This window comes from Mustela nigripes, chromosome 1, assembly GCF_022355385.1.
Source record: "Mustela nigripes isolate SB6536 chromosome 1, MUSNIG.SB6536, whole genome shotgun sequence".
Taxonomy (NCBI): Eukaryota; Metazoa; Chordata; class Mammalia; order Carnivora; family Mustelidae; genus Mustela; species Mustela nigripes.
This window is the reverse complement of record NC_081557.1, coordinates 201107110-201124950: the sequence shown is the minus strand read 5'-3', so window position 1 is coordinate 201124950 and position 17841 is coordinate 201107110. Positions and strand designations below refer to the sequence as shown.

At 35.4% G+C, this 17841-nt stretch overlaps 1 protein-coding gene across 7 annotated transcripts in view; it reads left to right on the top strand.

The window, feature by feature from the left end:
• Positions 1 to 17841, top strand: part of INPP4B (inositol polyphosphate-4-phosphatase type II B) — an 822310-nt gene that overhangs the window by 668087 nt on the left and 136382 nt on the right. For all 7 annotated transcript variants that reach the window (XM_059378706.1, XM_059378698.1, XM_059378688.1 and 4 more), the window contains one exon: positions 1027 to 1135. In XM_059378706.1, coding sequence (XP_059234689.1) covers positions 1027 to 1135 — 109 coding nt within the window. The remainder of the gene's footprint in view (positions 1 to 1026; positions 1136 to 17841) is intronic.

The following is a 17841-nucleotide window of genomic DNA, read 5'->3' as shown; positions in this document are numbered from 1 at the left end:
TTTGTGTGACCTTGAGTTCTCTCGGTTCTCCTGAAGACTTTCACTTGAAGACATTTTTTTATTAAGAAAAATATTTTAGATGCCTTTGGACTGAACCAGTATAAAGAAGTTATGGTGTTTACCTGAAGCTAATAAAATAATTTATGTTTTCCCTGTAAACGGGAACTGAAAAACAACCAGTGTCAATACCAAAATCAATTTGGAAAGGATCTCCTATGAAATTAGGTTTCTCAAATAAAATGTAGTTTAACAAGAGATGTTCACTCTGTCTTCCTTCTTATGGGGATATTTTTCATTAGAAGGTAAAAATGATGCTGTGTTTTGAAGCAATAAGCTTAATATGTACCAAACTTGATGGCGTTCAAGATCAAAGGATTGAGTTTCAATTTAAATGTATGGATTTTTTATTAAAAAAAATACAAAAAATCTTGGTGGAAAATAGATCTAGAGACATTTTATGTATTCTTTCCATGTCATCTAAGAAAAATGCAAAAGCTTGCGTTCAAAACTGTGTAAGATTTAGTATACACAGACAGGAAACTACTCTGTATAGATTTTTTAAAAATGTACTAGTACTGTTCTGCCCTTGAGCCAAGATGAATTAATATTTTTGTTCTTCCTCTGTAAATTTTCTCTGTAAAGATTGTTCATTATTGTTCAATTTCAATATGATTGCAAATTAAATGATGCAAAACTCAATAAAGTAAAATACACAAAAGGCCAATTAACATGTTATCTCAGTAAGTATATAGAAGAATGAGGGAACATACTGTTCCACACAGTAGCATATAATTAAGATGTAGTCATAAATCAAAGAAATATTTTGACTTGTTTAGGTGCACAGGTGGCTTTTAGAAAGATTGATTAGCTCCTCTTGCCCCCTTGAGATGAGAGTTCATAGTTACTCCTGCAAAATTAAACAGAATAATTTCTCAAACTTCCCACAGTGTGTATGCTTCAATGCAGATAGCATGCTGGAGATAAATGTTTGCAAAGTGTTCATCTCCTTGTCCATTCCTGTTCCAGACGCTCTCTACGATGTCATCACTGTGGGAGCCCCAGCTGCCCATTTTCAGGGATTTAAGAATGGTGGTCTTCGGAAACTACTCCATCGATTTGAAATGGAAAGACGAAAGTAAGTGATGACATGATGCATTAATGATACTACCTTCCCTTTGGGAAAGTTTGTTTATAAGGTTAGGATGAAGAAGCTTGGTCCATCGCAATGAATAGTTCTTGACATCTCCAACCCATTAAGTACCTTCAAGTTGCCTAATGGCCAAGAAAATATTGGAACAAAAATGAAATTAGAATACATGAAGTGCCTGTGGTGCCTGGGTGGCTCAGGGGGTTAAAGCCTCTTCCTTCGGCTCAGGTCTTGATCCCAGGGTCCTGGGATCGAGCCCCGCATCAGGCTCTCTGCTCAGCAGGGACCCTGCTTCCTCCTCTCTCTCTGCCTGCTTCTCTGCCTACTTGTGATCTCTGTCTGTCAAATAAATAAATAAAATCTTAAAAAAAAAAAAAAAAAAAAACGAAAAGAAAAGAATACATGAAGTGCCTGAGTGTGTTGCTTATGGAGTAGCACTATGCTGGCAGAAAAATCTTCTGGAAACTATGCTACCAAAAAATAAGATCTATTCTGGTATCAACTATGGCTCATTCAATGGAATGGTATTCATGTGGAGATTTAGTTGAAAATGATCTACTTTAACTGTGAAGCCCAAGACACTTGATGGAGAGCATGAGTCCCAATTACGACTCTGACCATACTAGTGATTTCCACTGGGGCTGAAGGCCAGGCACCTAACTGCCTATCATTTAATCGTGTCATTTGAAAAAGAGACATCAATGTAGAACTCTGTTAAATGGTGAGATTAAATCAGTAATCTTGTATTCCTTAGGGATAAGGCATAACACAAAAACCAAAGTATTATCACTGTCACTTATAATTTTATTATACTTCAATTTTTTGTGTGCTCAGTTATTTTAAAATATTGCATCAGTAGCTCAGTCCCACATACTGACCCCCACATACTGAGTTTATCCTGTAATATGCATATATTCATGTAAACCATCAAGAGTGTTATTCAGGTGTGAAGGGTAAATTTCCTTTCCTTTTAAGGTTGTTACTCTTCTTGGATTACAGTCCCAAATTTTGAAAATTAGGGGAAAATAGTTGTTCTTAGTCATAGTTGGTTTAGTAATAGTATTAGAAAATGTGAGTGGCAGAAACAGAATTTTCTAAAAAGTTTTTATCACGTAACACATTTGTTATTCAGTGTCCAGATGTTCAGGAAGAAAGCATTCAGAAATTTGGAAGCGGTCAAATTGGGGCACCTGGGTGGGTCAGTTGGTTGAACTTCTGACTCTTGATTTCAGCTCAGGTCATGATCTCAGGGTCCTGAGATGGAGCTCTGCCTTGGGCTCCACACTCAGGGAGGAATCTGCTTGAGAGTCTCTCTCTCCCTCTCCCTTTGCCCCTCCCCCTGCTGGCACTGTCTCTCTCTTTAAAAAAAAATTACTTAAAGTAAGTTAGAATTGAATAAGTAATAGACTATTATATTAAATATAAACTAATAATATAGCTATATGTTTTTTCTTGTTTTAAAGAAATTGACTTTGGGGTTGCCTGGTGGCTCAGGTCCAATAAGCTTCTGAGTCTCAATTTCAGCTGGGGTCATGATCTCAGGGTTGTGAGATGAGCCCTGCACTGCATTCCACACGGGGCATGGGGCCTGTTTAAGATTAGCTCTCTCTCTCTCTCTCTCTGTACTGCTTACCCCTCTCCCACTCACATGCTCGCCCACTCTCTCTCCTTCTCTCTCATTAAAAAAAAACACACAAGCATGGAAGGAGGGAAGGAAGGAAGGGAGGGAGGGAGGGAGAAAAAGAAGGAAGGGAAGAAAGGGGAGGAGGGGGAAGAGAAGGGAAGAGAAAGAACAAATGGACTTTGGTACAATACTATTAACTTAGATACAATCCTTATTCAGATTACTCCAGGTTTCATTTTCGTGTTTGGTGGGTTGGTTGAGAGGACATAGATAGAATTCGATGAAATTTTATCACAGGTGTAGATTAGAGTAACTATCATCAAAGGACTAATTCCTTTATTCCACTATTCCACTAGGACTATTCCACTAATCATCAAAGGACTATTCCATTACCACCGAGGAACTCCCTCAGGTGATCTCGTAATAGTCACACCCTCCCCCAAAACCTTCTGCTGCAGAAAGTTATTCTGTTGCCTTATTATTTCAGCAGGGAGTAGAAATCAGAATTGCAACCAGGGGCTCTGAGAGGAGAGGCGCTCCTATTTAAGTCATGGAGGCGGGCAGCCAGTTATCACAGACCTCATAGGGAAAGGATGCCATCTCTTTGCTGAAATGGGGATGGGAGTGGAATACAGGTTTCTACCCAGGGACTGTACCAGGGAGGGGCTTTTCTCACTGACCCCTTGCTGCACCATTATTTAAGTGGGGGGAACAACCTGCCATTTTTCTGATATCACCCACAGAATAGACAAGTATGAGTGAAACTTTTCTGTTCTGCTTGGCCACCCTTTACTAGTTGTCTGGCTTTTCTTGGATGCCACTTTTACCTGGCATTTTGCATCACTGGGATATGAGACAAGGAAAAAAAAAAAAAAACACAAAACTATGGAACTCACTATCGTGTTATTCCTTGAGTCCAAAGGCGCCCAGTCAAAGTGCTCTCCTTTTTCCACCTCTGAGATCCTTCTGATAAATGACTTACAGCTTTTGTCTAGAGTATTTTTTGTAATTAGAGAAGTAAAATAGATTATATTTACTCCATCTTGCCTGGAACTGGAAGTCTCTAATCTTGAGAATTCATCTAATCTATTTGTTTTTCTCAATCAAATGTTAGAGTTTATAACATAGTTAAAAGACTGAAAACTGTCCACAGGGCACATAAAATCTAGTTGAGCATATAAAGAGTTGGCATATGATGATACATGGAACCTAACTGTGTAACTTTGTAAAATCCTAAAATACTACTATATGCTACTATACTATTACAGAAAATATTGAGTTGTGTGATTAGACTCTGAATAATATTTTTTGAGTCTTAAATATCTCCATGAATATCTGAATTTTTTACTATTCCTCACCTCTCACTGGGATGTTTATATACCTATAACCACACACACACACACACACACACACACACACACACACCACTTTTAGGATCAAATTTAAAATAAAAGGAAAAAGAGCATCCAATGCTTATAAACATTAATTTGCTTTAGGTTTTTCATATGTGTTATTATCCCATTATCTTACTAATGACTTTATTGATAAAATGCAAAGAAGTTTTTTAATTAAAAAACAGTATGTTGTGAATCTCAAAAAGTATTCCATAGGGCAGTGATACAGGACAAATACGGCTTGCTGAGGCAATACACAGATAAGCATGGTTTCAGCCAGTCCATCAAGTTAAGAGGTGATATAAACAAAGACTTCCAGCATGAAGTGACATCATACTATGCAAATTATTTTTCTGTAGATTCTTTCAACAACAAATATTGCATTTGTCAGTCAAAAGCAATAACAGGAGTAAATATGACTATATGAAATGAGTAACTTAGACTAACACACTTATTTACATTTGGCAGTGCAGAAAAGCATATTAGGTGAAGGAATTTTCTTCAGCTCTGTTCTTTTGCTACTTCCCCAAAAGACAGTCAAATATTTTAGGCCAGTTTTTTAAGGGATTGACTATAGCTGTTACACTACCTCACCTCCATTTATTTTCATCTTAGCTATGCTAATGAACTATTGTCCTGTGAGAACATGTGTAATTTATGTGTCTGTTCCTCAGGGATCTGTCTTTTGATGAAACATTGAATACATAATGAGAAGGGTTTTAGTATAAGAAAGCCTTGCTTACCGGGGCGCCTGTGTGGCTCAGTTGGTTAAACTCTGACTCTTGATTTCAGCTCAGGTCATGATCTCAGGGTCTTGGAGGGGAGCCCCACGTTGGGCTCTCACTCAGCACAGAATCTTCTTCTCCCTCACTCTTTATTCCTTCCCCCTCCTGCGATCATGTTCTCTCTGTCTCTCTCTCTCTCTGTCTCTCAAATAAATAAATGAATAAAATATTTTAAAAAGAGCAAGCCTCGCTTATAGTGTTCATATAATGTAGCTTAGATCACATAAAAATGCATTTTAAAAGCTACAAGATAATTAATAAGAAGAGTGATCTTTTTAAAGAACAAGTGTCTGAGTGTATTTCTCTGTTCAGAAACCTTCAGGGGTTCCACAGTCATCCACTGGGCCTTCAAAGCATCTGTGATCTTGCTCCACCAACTTTCTACTTTCACCAATCACACCTTCTCCTATAGTTGCTTCTTAAATGCTATATAAACTGTTTCCTTAATGGACCTCACACTTTTCCACCTCTTCTTCTTTCCTTTCTCATTTCCCTTATATAAGAAATTCTTCTGTTTTCATCTTCCCCCTATTTTCTGTTTCTTTCTGTCAAAAACATACACAAAATCCTATTCAAAATTCCGCGCATCATCCGTCCTAAGAGTCTACCCTCTCCATTATGTCTTCCTGATTTCCCAAGTTGATTTGACTTCCTATTCCTAATATTTTATTTTTACTCCCCTTATAGCCTTATTAGGTCAGGGTTATGATGTATTAGGTTTGTTCTTGTGTGATACTCCTGTAACAGTTTGTGATTCCCTTGATGAAGAGATAAATTTGGATCTTTTGGAGTTCCCCAGAGAGTATTTGGTATACAAGTTCAAATTCAGCAGGCATTGGAATTCACATATGAATCAGTTACAGTCTCTGATTTAAAGTGCTGAAAACACCAGTGGGAGATCAAGTTTCACAAATAATAATAATTCAGTACAATCAGTATTACATAAAGTAGGGCTTCTCAACCTTGACTGCATATTACAATTACCTCTGGAGCTTTAGAACATTTTTATCTCTGCCAAGATATCACCCCAGACAAATTAAGTGAAAGTCATGGGAATAAAGCCCAGGTATGGGTATGTTTTGAAAGATTCCCAGGTAAGAATGATGTGTAGCAAGAGATAGATGTGAGTGGATAGTGCTGGGAGAAAACTATGGGGCGTGGAGAATAGAAACAAGAATAGTGACACAGTAGAGTTACACTTGAAAAATATTCAATATAGACTCTCAATTGAGATGTATCAGGAAGAAAGAAAATTTATACAAGGTAATATCTGTTGATATAAGAAGAAAAATATTACATCTTGCTTAGTGGAAATGTGTCTTTAAAGAATCCCCAAATCATTAATAGTTGCAAAACAGCACCAAGATCAGAATAAAGATATAACAATTTTGATCTGAGAAAACGTGGGCTTGAGTAACATGTGAACAAATAAAATTGAACATATTATAAGGGTTTTCATGCCATAAACATGAGATTTTTCTGAGACAAAACCCTAATTGCACATGTTATTTTTCTAAAGGACCAAAATTAGGATGTTTGTAGGCTGTGTATTCAGTTGTTACATGAAACATCAAACAATGTTACATCAAACTTTCCTGGAGTCAGTAATTTACATGGAAGCTCTTTAAAGCTTGTGGATTCCTCCCCCAAAATATGATCAATTCTTTACTTCTGCTGTTGCTTAAAAGAAAGGGGGTTAATTGCCACAACAACACATGTTTTGCCTGCTTTGAACATTTGTGATTTCAGCAGGAATTTCAGAACTTTGACTGAGTACGATCATGACCTAAAAACATAACCTTTTCCTTAAGATGGAAAAGCACCTTAATGAAAACCAAGAATCTTTATAAAGAAGAAAAAGTGCCAGTGAAGGGCAATGTCAACTTCATGTGAAAATATTAATTCCCTGTGATCTGCCTATTCATTTGGAGTAAACTCAGAGCCAACTCCCTGCAAATGACCTAATGTCACATGCCTGTGGACATGCTCTGGTGTTCCCATCCCTCCCCCATCTGTTCCAGATAGGAACACAGTCAACATTTACTACCCCATGATTTCAAATGGAAAAACAAAAAAGAAAAAGATCACTTGGAAAAGTCATAAGGAAAATGAACTAAAATTTTACTGACAGGAATATTGTAGGCTAGCCTTGAGCCTGCCACAACCTGAGTCTGTATTACAATTTGGGGGACTTTTCTGATGGAAAGCAGAATATTAATACAAAGGGTGAAACAAACCAGTATTACCTTTATGAGATCAATGGTTATGTGGTCATATGACAAAAACCCTGAGGGAAATTTTCCTATTGTAAGGAGAAGATGTTTCCTCATTCTCTATTTTAGGAAGAAGACTTCTTGCGTAAAAGGAAAACTATTGCATTAGGCAAGGAAGCTCTGTGTAGCCTACAGTGAGGCAGGCATTCATTTAGCCAGAAATGGGACCTGGATGCAACACCTCATACCACTACCTTTGATATATGTATCCTTCTGATAGAATCACTAACCACTGCTTAATTTGGGGAAATAAAACATAAATTAAACAGCTGAGATGTCTAAACAAAACAGTTTTCCAACTTATCTTTTTTTGTACTCTCTCCAGTAACTAAGCAGTAGTTACAAAAAAATTTGTTTTAAACCTTTCGTTTTCATACTTAAGACTAAGATTCTCATTTTTTAAATGAAAGGGAATTAGTGATTCAAATATATTCAGTGAAAGGAGTAAGACTGCATCCATGATTTGTTTGGAGAATGAATTTTTCTTTCTTTTTTTTTTTTTTCTACTGAAGTTCTTTTGCTATCTCTAGCTTGATCTCTGGATTTCTCTTAGAAATTTGTCTTGTTCACTAGCAGACCAGTTTAGTCTGAGATCACGATTCTGTTTATATTTTCTGTGTACCAAGAGATCATGCCATATATCTTTTCATTAGAAATATTTTGATCTTTAAATAATGTGAATTTAAAAATATTTTCTATTATTTCCTTTTTTAATTTTAATTCCAGTGTAGTTAATATACAGTATATTAGTTTCAAGTGTATGATATAGTGAAACAATACTTCCATACGTTATCCTGTGCTCATCACAAGTACCATCCTTAATCCCCATCAACTATTTAACCCATCCCCCCCCCCCCCCCTCCTCTCTGGTAACCATCAGTTTGTTCTCTATAGTAAAGAGTCTGTTTCTTGGTTTGTCTCTTGTTCTCTCTCTTTTTTTATTTTGCTCATTTGTTTTGTTTCTTAAATTCAACACATGAGCAAAATCATAGGTATTTTTCTTTTTATACTTTCTATACTTTCTATTATCAATGTCATTGGAAATGGCAAGATTTCTTTCTTTTTTATATGGCTGAATAATACTCCATCGTATAAATATACCACCCTTTTTTTTTTTAAGATTTTATTTATTTATCAGAGAGCACACTACCCAGTAGTGTGATTACTGGATCACAAGGTAGTTCCGTTTTTAATTTTTTGAGGAACCTCCATACTGTTTTCCACAGTGACTATACTAGTTTGTGTTCCCACCAACAGTGCAAGAGCATTCCTTTATCTCTGGATCCTCACCAACACTATAGTTCCTTGTGTTTTCAATATTAGCCATTTGAACAGGTGTGAGGTGATAGCTCATTGTGTTTTGATTTGCATTTCCCTGAGGATGAGTGATATAGAGCATGTTTTCATGTGTCTGTTAGCCATTTATATGTTCTCTTTGGAGAAATATCTGTTTGTATCTTCTGTCCATTTTTTAAATTGAATTATTTCAGTTTTATGTGTATTTTTATTGGAAAATGTAGAAAAGTCAAAATAAAGATTAAAATTGCCTCTAATCTCCTTTCTGAACAAGACAGTCCCTGCTGGCATACAAGTGTGGTCTCATCTAGTTCATTTTTACACATATAATTTACACCCTTATTTTTTTTCTCTTATAAGCTTAAAAATTCAGAATGGTTTAAAATGGTTAATTCTTCAAAGTATATCAATTGAATGCTCTACATTGAAAAAAAAAATCTAAGTGTTTGTGGTTCTTTGGAAGTCATGACCAATCCACTAAAGGTAGTCTATTTTAAAATATCAGTCTTATAGGTTATAGTTAAAATTCATGTCCTATTCACTTCCAAATATATTTTCTTTCCTTTTGAAAAAAATACTTTATACCACAGGAAAAAAAAAACCCACTTTATATCATATAGGCTCTATGGAAATAAAGACTAGGTATCTACCCATTCATTTTTTTCTTTTGAACCAACACCTGGCAATACGTGATTTTCAAGGAGATAGCAATTTCACTCTTCGTGTAGATTATAAGTTGATTCCTTGGGGATATATTTTCTTCCACCTATGATTTAGTCTTCCTCAGCCACTCTTAGCTCTCTGCTCAGTTCATCTTTGAGCCAATACAAAGTGAGGGCTGCCAAAACTATGGCCCATGTCTCCGTGACAGTTCCCTGCATGTAGCTAGCTCCCTGTATAAACAGCATCAAATCTTCCAGAGAAAGTGGATTTTTATCTCTTACATACATATAGTTTGGAATAACAAGAAAATAAACTGTGTTTAAATAAATAGTCATGTTGAGACTTCAACATACTGTGCAAACGGCATGATTAGGATTGCAAGGCATTGAGCTTCCTGTGATAGAAGGAAATAGAGGGATATTTCTAAGTTGAATATGATCCTAAATGAATTTGTGGTGCAGTTTTTCTCCTTCTTTATTCTCTTTTTAACTAAAGAGAATAACAAAAACAAGATTTGCTTGTAGCACACAAATTTAAAGAATAAAGAAGCATTTAAACTGAAAAGCCTACCTCTTCTGCTATCTCTACCTAGAATAAATCAGTTAGAACAGCTAAATGTATTTCCCTGTGTAATTTCTTCTAGGCGTCCAACCATTTGAATTTTCAATGGCTATGACTCAGTCTGCAAACTCAAGGTTCAAGGGATTGTGATGTTCTTGAACTTTCCATAACGAAGTTTAGTTTTTTCTGGCTGCATACTAGATTAATGCAGAAACTTTCATTTTAGAAATTCATAGACTCCACTCCCTAAATGGATGGAATCGTGGCTTGGGCACAGAGTTGCTTTGTGACATTAGTCAAACTGCCTCACCTCTCTATAACTTAGTTTCCTTATTTGTGGTTTGGAAGTACTGCTTACCTCATAGGGTTGTTCTGAAGATTTGATAATTTCATATACACCAAATGTTTTATAACAGTGCCTGGTACTTAATGAGGGCCTAACAGATACTAGCTATTATTTATGTAAAATATGTAAACAGGTATATTTTCACTCAGAAAAGTGTTTTGGCAGTGCCTCATTTCAATTCATGTAGATCTCATTTTTTCTAAAAGCTATGTACATTTTATGGATTAAGTGTAGCATAATTATCTAACAATACAATATTGGTGATCATTTAGGTGATTTCTAATTTTTTTGTTATAACTACACATGTTCACAGGATACACCCTTATTTTTATGTCCCTAAAAACTGTATTTCTTTTTTGATAAACTCCTAAAAGTAGAATTTCTTAGTTGAGGTGGTAAATTTTAGAGATGTTGCCATGTTTCCCTCCAAAATAGTTGTATCAATGTGTATAAAATGCCTAATTGCCCACATATTCTCAAGCTCTGGGCTACTGACACCATCTCTGTGTGAAGCCCAGCTATGGCTCATGAGGTCCAGACATGCACTGACAACCATCTAGCAGACAGCTCTACATTAATGCTATCATCCAACCATTTCAATGTCAACATATTCAATCATCTCTCGATCTCTTTCCCTCAAACTTCTCTTGAGAATCTCTTTTCTTAATAAAAGTCACCACCGTTCACCTAGATGTTCATTTTAGAATCTGGAAATCATTGACTACTTTTCTTCCCTTGCTTCCTCTTCCAATAAAATAAAATCAGTTCTTGCAGTTCCACCTTCTTATTTTTCAGGAAGTCATTTATTTCAATAATAAATAATGGGTTCGGACAATTCTAACGCATGAAATCACCATCCTTTAAATATTCTACTGCCAAATCTCTTAATTTGGCAAGATTAAGAGATTAATCTCTTTCCAGACTGGCTCTCATCCAATCTGTTTTTCTCACTTTGGTTGGAGTAATAATTCCAAAAGACAGATACAGTCTTGTGATTTCATAATGTTGAACATTTCTTAGCTACCTCTTGCCTGGAGTATAAAGTTCAAGGCACATAATATATCCATGTGTCATCTGGTCCCACTTTCTTCTCCATTTTCATCTTTCACCCCATCCTCTATATGAACCAGACTAAATTTCCTCAGTTTCAGGGCTGTCTGAAAGCCTTTTTTGACCCATTGGCTAGACTGCTGCTTTAAGACTTCTGTATGCAACCATCCCTAATTGTCTGTCTTCCCCTCTGGACCATGTGTGTGGTTTACCACAGTATCCTCAGGAGCTAACGTCTAAGTGTTTGCTGAGGGGGTGAATAAAAGAAGTAAAAGGATTACCTATCACAGGACTATCTTTCCTCTGCCTGAATAGACCAGTGTGGTTGTATCAGGTAGCAGAAACATAGGAAATAATTGTGGAGTTGGGAAATAGAAATAGAGGAATATTTGTAGAAAATGTCTCATAAGCTTTAAAAGCAGCCATTTTTTTTCAAGTATTAGAACGTTAGTGTTTGCTTGCACCTCACTAGGAAGGGAAAATATACTTTTATGTGTTCTGAAAGGGGATAGATAATAAATTCTGTAAAATCAGCCTAGCGTAAAATCTGATTCAATATTAGTAATGCAGTAGTGACTTTAACATTTCAGTTGGTGACATTTTTCCAATCACCAACCAAAAAGCTTGTGAAGCCAAGTGTGATCTGAAGTGTAGGCAAAAAGCACTGTATGTAGTATGACAATTGCAGAATTCTTAAAATTAAATCTTTCCCTTAAAGAAATGACATTAATTGTAAGTGAAAATAAGTCTGTTAAATGACCTAGAATTTCTAGTGATAATAAATTTGGTGAAGAGAAAAGTGTCTAAAATGATAAAACACATCATCAGTCCTATTGGAGGATTTCAGAAAGCCATTGAACTTCTCACCCTTCCATTTCCTTGTTTGCACTATAGATGCGGCTGATTTCTTCTGAAATCATTAGATTATTAGAAAGAGTGGTTAAAATCTTGAGATTTTAAGGAATGATTTATGAAGTATATCATCACTATCTTTCAGGAAGATAATTTGCCTAATTTGACTTTCACAATTAAACGTTTTAATTTTACAACTATTAAAATACGATTTCTGCTTTTATCGGGGAGAAAAAGTAATCATCAGGAAGATTAGCCTTAAAAGATATTATGTGAAATCTAATAAGCAAATTACATGAAGAAGCTTTTCTTACTTAAAGAACTAAATATGAAAAGATAATATGGTTTGAGGACTTATTTTTTAAAAATCCAAAGTTGTATTTCTCCTTCATTGTAAACTAAAAAAAAAAAATTTAAATCATGACACTGTAATGTCATCTCAACTAGTATGCATTTAATCCAAAGAAGAACTCTTGTACTCAGATTAAACACTGAGAAATTTCCAGCATATTTTTAAATTTCTCTATTAGTTTAGATATTTAATATCGATTGGTCTCAAAGAGAGCAAACAATAGAAAAGAAAATCATCTATAAGTAAATTCTCAGTAAATAAAAAACGCTGTGTTTTCCAGAACTTTAAAGTAGTAAAAGTATTAACTTGAAAAGAAAAGAAAAAGGTTTGTATGGGACTATGTCATGGAAGAATCACACAACTGGCTTGCATAGCATAAAAAAAAAAAAAAAAAAAAAAAAAAAAAACTGTTATTGCAAAATCTTTGTTAGATGGGACTTTGCCTGAACAATTCAGTGTCTTCTCCCCTGTCATGAGGTCTGTGCTAATAAGTAGTTATTGCCGTGGTTCTATCAGGAGAAGGATGGCTTAGCTTCCAGTGGTGTCAGCACAGATACAAAAAAAGAGACTGGTTACAGATACTTGGGAGGGGTTAGCAATTGTTTAGATTTTGTGTTTGTTTGGAGTGGGAGGTAAAAATCTAGGGTAATCAAGGAAGACTTCCAAGTTTCTGTGCAGCACACACATGTATGGTAATGACATTCACTGTCCTTGGCTCAAAAATTCCAAGAGTGTAAAGAATCTGGAAATGAGGGAAAGAGAGAGAGGAAAAGTGGGGGATGGGAGAGGAGAAGGGAGAGGAAAGAGGGTGGTGGGAAGATGAGGGGAGGGAAGGGGAGAGAGAAAAAGAGAAGAGAGAGAAAGAATATAAGTGTGGGCAGGACAAGAGACAAATCTGAAGGGTATTTGTTTGCTATATCAAGTCCTGGCAGCTCATCCAGTAGACTGTAGGGAGTCACTGACAGATTTTTGTCTGAGGATTAACAGGATTAGATTTGTATTTTGAACCACATGAAAAGCATGAAGAAGAGCAAACAATTAATCCATTATAATACTAATGGAGAGAGGAAATGGGTGACTATGGAATTAGAGATTTTAAGAAAACTTTTATAGAATTTAAATCTAACTGAATGAAAATTTAGGAAGGCTAGGCAAGGTTGAGGAACTCTTAGTACTCTGGTTTATATAACTAAGTAAATGCACAGTTTGCTGGGAAAGAGAGTACAGGAAATAACCCATTGATTTCCATTGCTAAGTTAATAAAGTCAGTTGTATATATTCAATATGAAAATAAGTGTTGGGAAATAAGAAAATAATTTTGTTGAGTCTGTGCTTTTTTTCCAATTAAAGAGCCTCGTAAATGTTAGAACCAATAAGGAATCTCAAAGATCATAAATTCCCCTATTTACTTTATTATTGATGAGAATACTGAGATCAAAGATTAAATCACCCATACAGATAATGATAGAATCAGACCAGAAAATTAGACTTCTGTCCCCACTCTCAGATTCTTCTTCCATACTTATTCACCCTGATGCAATCAATAGATATTTAACACAAAATATAGGCTCTTAATAAATGAACAATTTTAGTTCTAACTACTAATAGATAATCTTTCCAGAATTGATTTTGCTGCCCACCAGATAGAAATTTAAGGGGAGGGGGGGGAAGGTTGGTCCATTCAACTCTTTATGGGCTATAATGAGAACATAATTTTAAGAGATAACCACTTCACCTGTATAATTACAAAAAATACATTACTTGATACGGTGATTAATACTATTTTAAACTGCCTGAAATTGTTTTGTATAGTAGTCAGTAAAAATAATTGTAGACATCGGTTCTCTCTATATAACCTGCCCAATACACCTCAGTAAAACCACTTAGGAATTAAAATAATAAAAGGAAAAAGTAAACTTTTCAAAGATGATCATCCTTTAAATATTCTACTATTTATAATAGTAAGATATTAAAAACATCTTGAATGAATGAATAAGCACTCTTTGCATCATTAGAGTAGAGCACTATGTAGTCATTTCAATTAGTGTATGGATTATGAAGTATGTAGACATGTATATTAAAACTGTACCTGGGGGCACCTGGGGGCTCAGTTGGTTAAGCAACTGCCTTTGGCTCAGGTCATGATCCTAGAGTCCCAGGATCTAGTCCCACATTGGGCTCCCTGCTCTGTGGGGGGTCTCCCTCTCCCCTCTCCCCTCTCATGCTCTCTCCTCTCATTTTATCTCTAAAATAAATAAATAAAATCTTAAAAAACAAACAAACAAACAAACAAAAAACTGTACCTGCAAGAAAACATGAAATTATATATACAAAGACGTCAATCTAAACATGGGTGAATGTTTTGGAAGGGATAGTTAAGTTTATGTAGAGTGATGCAGATAGATGCAGACAGGGCTCTAGTTCTAGTTCTTTTAGGATACTTTTGTTTTCTATCTCCCTTCCTTTTTTTTTTTTTTTTAAGATTTCATTTATTTATTTGAGAGACAGAGCAGAGGGATGTTTGGGTAGTGGGAGAAACAGACCTCCCCAATGAGCAGGGAGTCCAATGTGGGACTTGATCCCAGGATGCTGGGATAATGACCTGAGCGGAAGGCAGACGCTTAATCAACTGAGGCACCCAGGCACCTTCTCTTCCTTTTTATTTTGTTGTACAATAAGAGAAATGTCTTTGTAAAATCCTTTTCTACTTCTCCTTCCAGCAAATATGGAGAACTAGATGACATGAAAAAAAACTCCAACTACAAAATACATAGAAAGTTAGAAGCCATATGACATTCTTTGTCACAATGCCATGTGACATTGCTTTTAAATGAATGTCTGACCTCACAAGAATATAAGAGTCATAGTACTGAGGATTGTTAGTTAAAAGCTCTAAAACTATGGCTACTCAAATGATACTTAAATTTGCAAGGTCTTGTGAGAAGATGAGTGAGGATAAAAAAAAAAAAAAAGTTATTTATTCCCCGTTTCTTCCTCTCTGCTACCAGCCCTGGCTTGTGGCATTTAGAGGACAAGCATCATCATTCTCTTTCCACCAGAAAGACCTCTGACCTTTTGCTTCCCTCAGTGTATTCACCAAGTAGCAGTCATTAAATATTTGTTGAAAGCAATTTATTGTGAGATGATTTTCAAATTTATTCTTTAGTCTAATCTGTGTTATAAAATAGGCTCATACATCTTCTGTAATGAGCTTTAATTAGATGAGAATGTCTTCAATGGTTTTTTATTTTAATATTTATAGGCTGTACCTACCATTATATTACTAAATAAAAGATGTTTCCTGTTTTAGTTATTGTATTATAATTTTTCCAAATTTAAAGTAGGCCAAATCATGTTCATGAGGTGGTAAAATATAATTAAGAGTTCAAACTGAGTGATAATGAAGACCTGGGAATAAATGTTAGTTTTACCATCCATGTTAGTTGTTTGATCCAGGAGAAGTTACTTAACCTACCCAAGTTCCAACTTCTATATCTGTATGATGGAATAGTATTTGTTGCTCAAAGTTTTGTCAAGATTAAATAAAAATAATCTTTACAAAGCATTTAGCATAATTCTAGTCCTGTAATGTAGACTCTGTGATTATTGGCTATTAAAATGAGAGAAAGAAAGAGATTTGGATTATTAGTATAAATTCCACAGTACAAATTTGCTTTATTAGAACTCCCAATGAAAATATCTTTAGGTTTAATGGGGAAAAAATGAAATGTCTCTTAAATATATTTTCTGCCTTCCTGACTTCTTATCCTAGACTCATAATCACCAACACTGTAATACCATATTCTGGAAACACTTGCTTACTTTTGCCCAGATTTATGAAGGTGTAATTGACAAATAAAAATTATATATATAAAACATATAACATATATAATATGCAATTGTTATGTGTTATATTTTTGAAATTATCACCACAAATTATTTAATCTACCCATCATCTCACATGGTTATTATTTTCTTATCTTCATCTTCATCTTTGTCTTCTTTTATTTTTTTTTGTGGTGAGAATACTTGAGGTCTGCCTTCTTATCACATTTCAAATATACAATACAGAATTGTTAACTATAGTCATAGTGCTGTACATTAGATCTCCAGAACTTATACACCTTGTGTCACCAAAGCTTTGTATCCTTTGACTAATGTCTCCCTATCTCCCCTTCCCTCCTTCCCTGGCAACCACTATTCAACTCTCTGCTTATGTACTATACCCTGGGACTGACCTGTTTTAAAGTCAGTGATATGATTGGTGATATGATAAGGTCAGATATATGATTCAGTGATTTTTAGTAAATTTATAGAGTTATGCAATCATCATCACATTCCAACGTTTAGAACATTTTCATCACCCCAGAAAGGCTCCTCATGATCATTTACAGTCAAAGAAATTTTTACTTTGACAGTGTATTTGGGAATGGTTTCTATTCTTGTACTTAATCTTACTATGTATTAGGCATGCAAATGGATACAGTCCAGGATGGAGTTGAAAAGTTTTCGAGGTGAGAGGAAATCAGAGGACATGATTTGGATATTACGCAATGACAGCTTTGCAGAGGAGTGAGCATGAAATACCAGAAGCCATACTAGGCAGAAATAGAAGTGACCAGACCCTTGAAAGCTAGCAAAGGAATTAGGACAAGTGATTTCAGGAATAAATGGAAATAGGCCATGGAAGGAAGTGAAATCATATGGGACTTTTTTTTATTTAAAGGTCATATAAAAGTGCCTGAAAATTCTTGAAAGGGCAAAAATAGAGCTAAGGAAATATTGTATATAGAAAAGAGGTCTTAATGGTTAAGAAATTGTTGATAAGAACTTCAAACTGAAGGGGCACCTAAGTGGCTCAGTCCTTAGACATCTGCCTTCTGCTCAGGTCATGACCCCAGGGTCCTGGGATTCCTGCTCAATGGGGAGTCTGCTTCTCTGTCTGCCACTCTGCCTACTTGTGCTCTCTCTCTATCAAATAAACAAATAAAAAAAAAAAAAAAAAAAAACTTCAAACTGAAAAGCGGGATAGTAGGAGCCACTGTAATCGAGAAAATAGGCTGATTTTCTTTGAGGGTAAGTTGAGCTGAAATGAATTTTAGGACGTTTTCCCTCTTAATTAGCATTACCTGTCACAAAGCTAATAAATGGCAGAATCAAGTATATTATTCAAAACATTGACTAAAAATTCTGTGAAACCAATATTTGTTTTAAAAAGAGTTGATTCAAAGATAAACATTAAGAGTCACTTATGGTTTGTCTCCCTCCCAATCCCATCTTGTTTCATTTATTCTTCTTCTACCCACTTAAGCCTCCATGTTGTATCACTCTTAATCTCACAAAACAAACTGAGGGTTGCCGGGGGGAGGGGGTTTGGGAGAAGGGGGTGGGATTATGGACATTGGGGAGGGTATGTGATTTGGTGAGTGCTGTGAAGTGTGTAAACCTGGTGATTCACAGACCTGTACCCCTGGGGATAAAAATATATGTTTATAAAA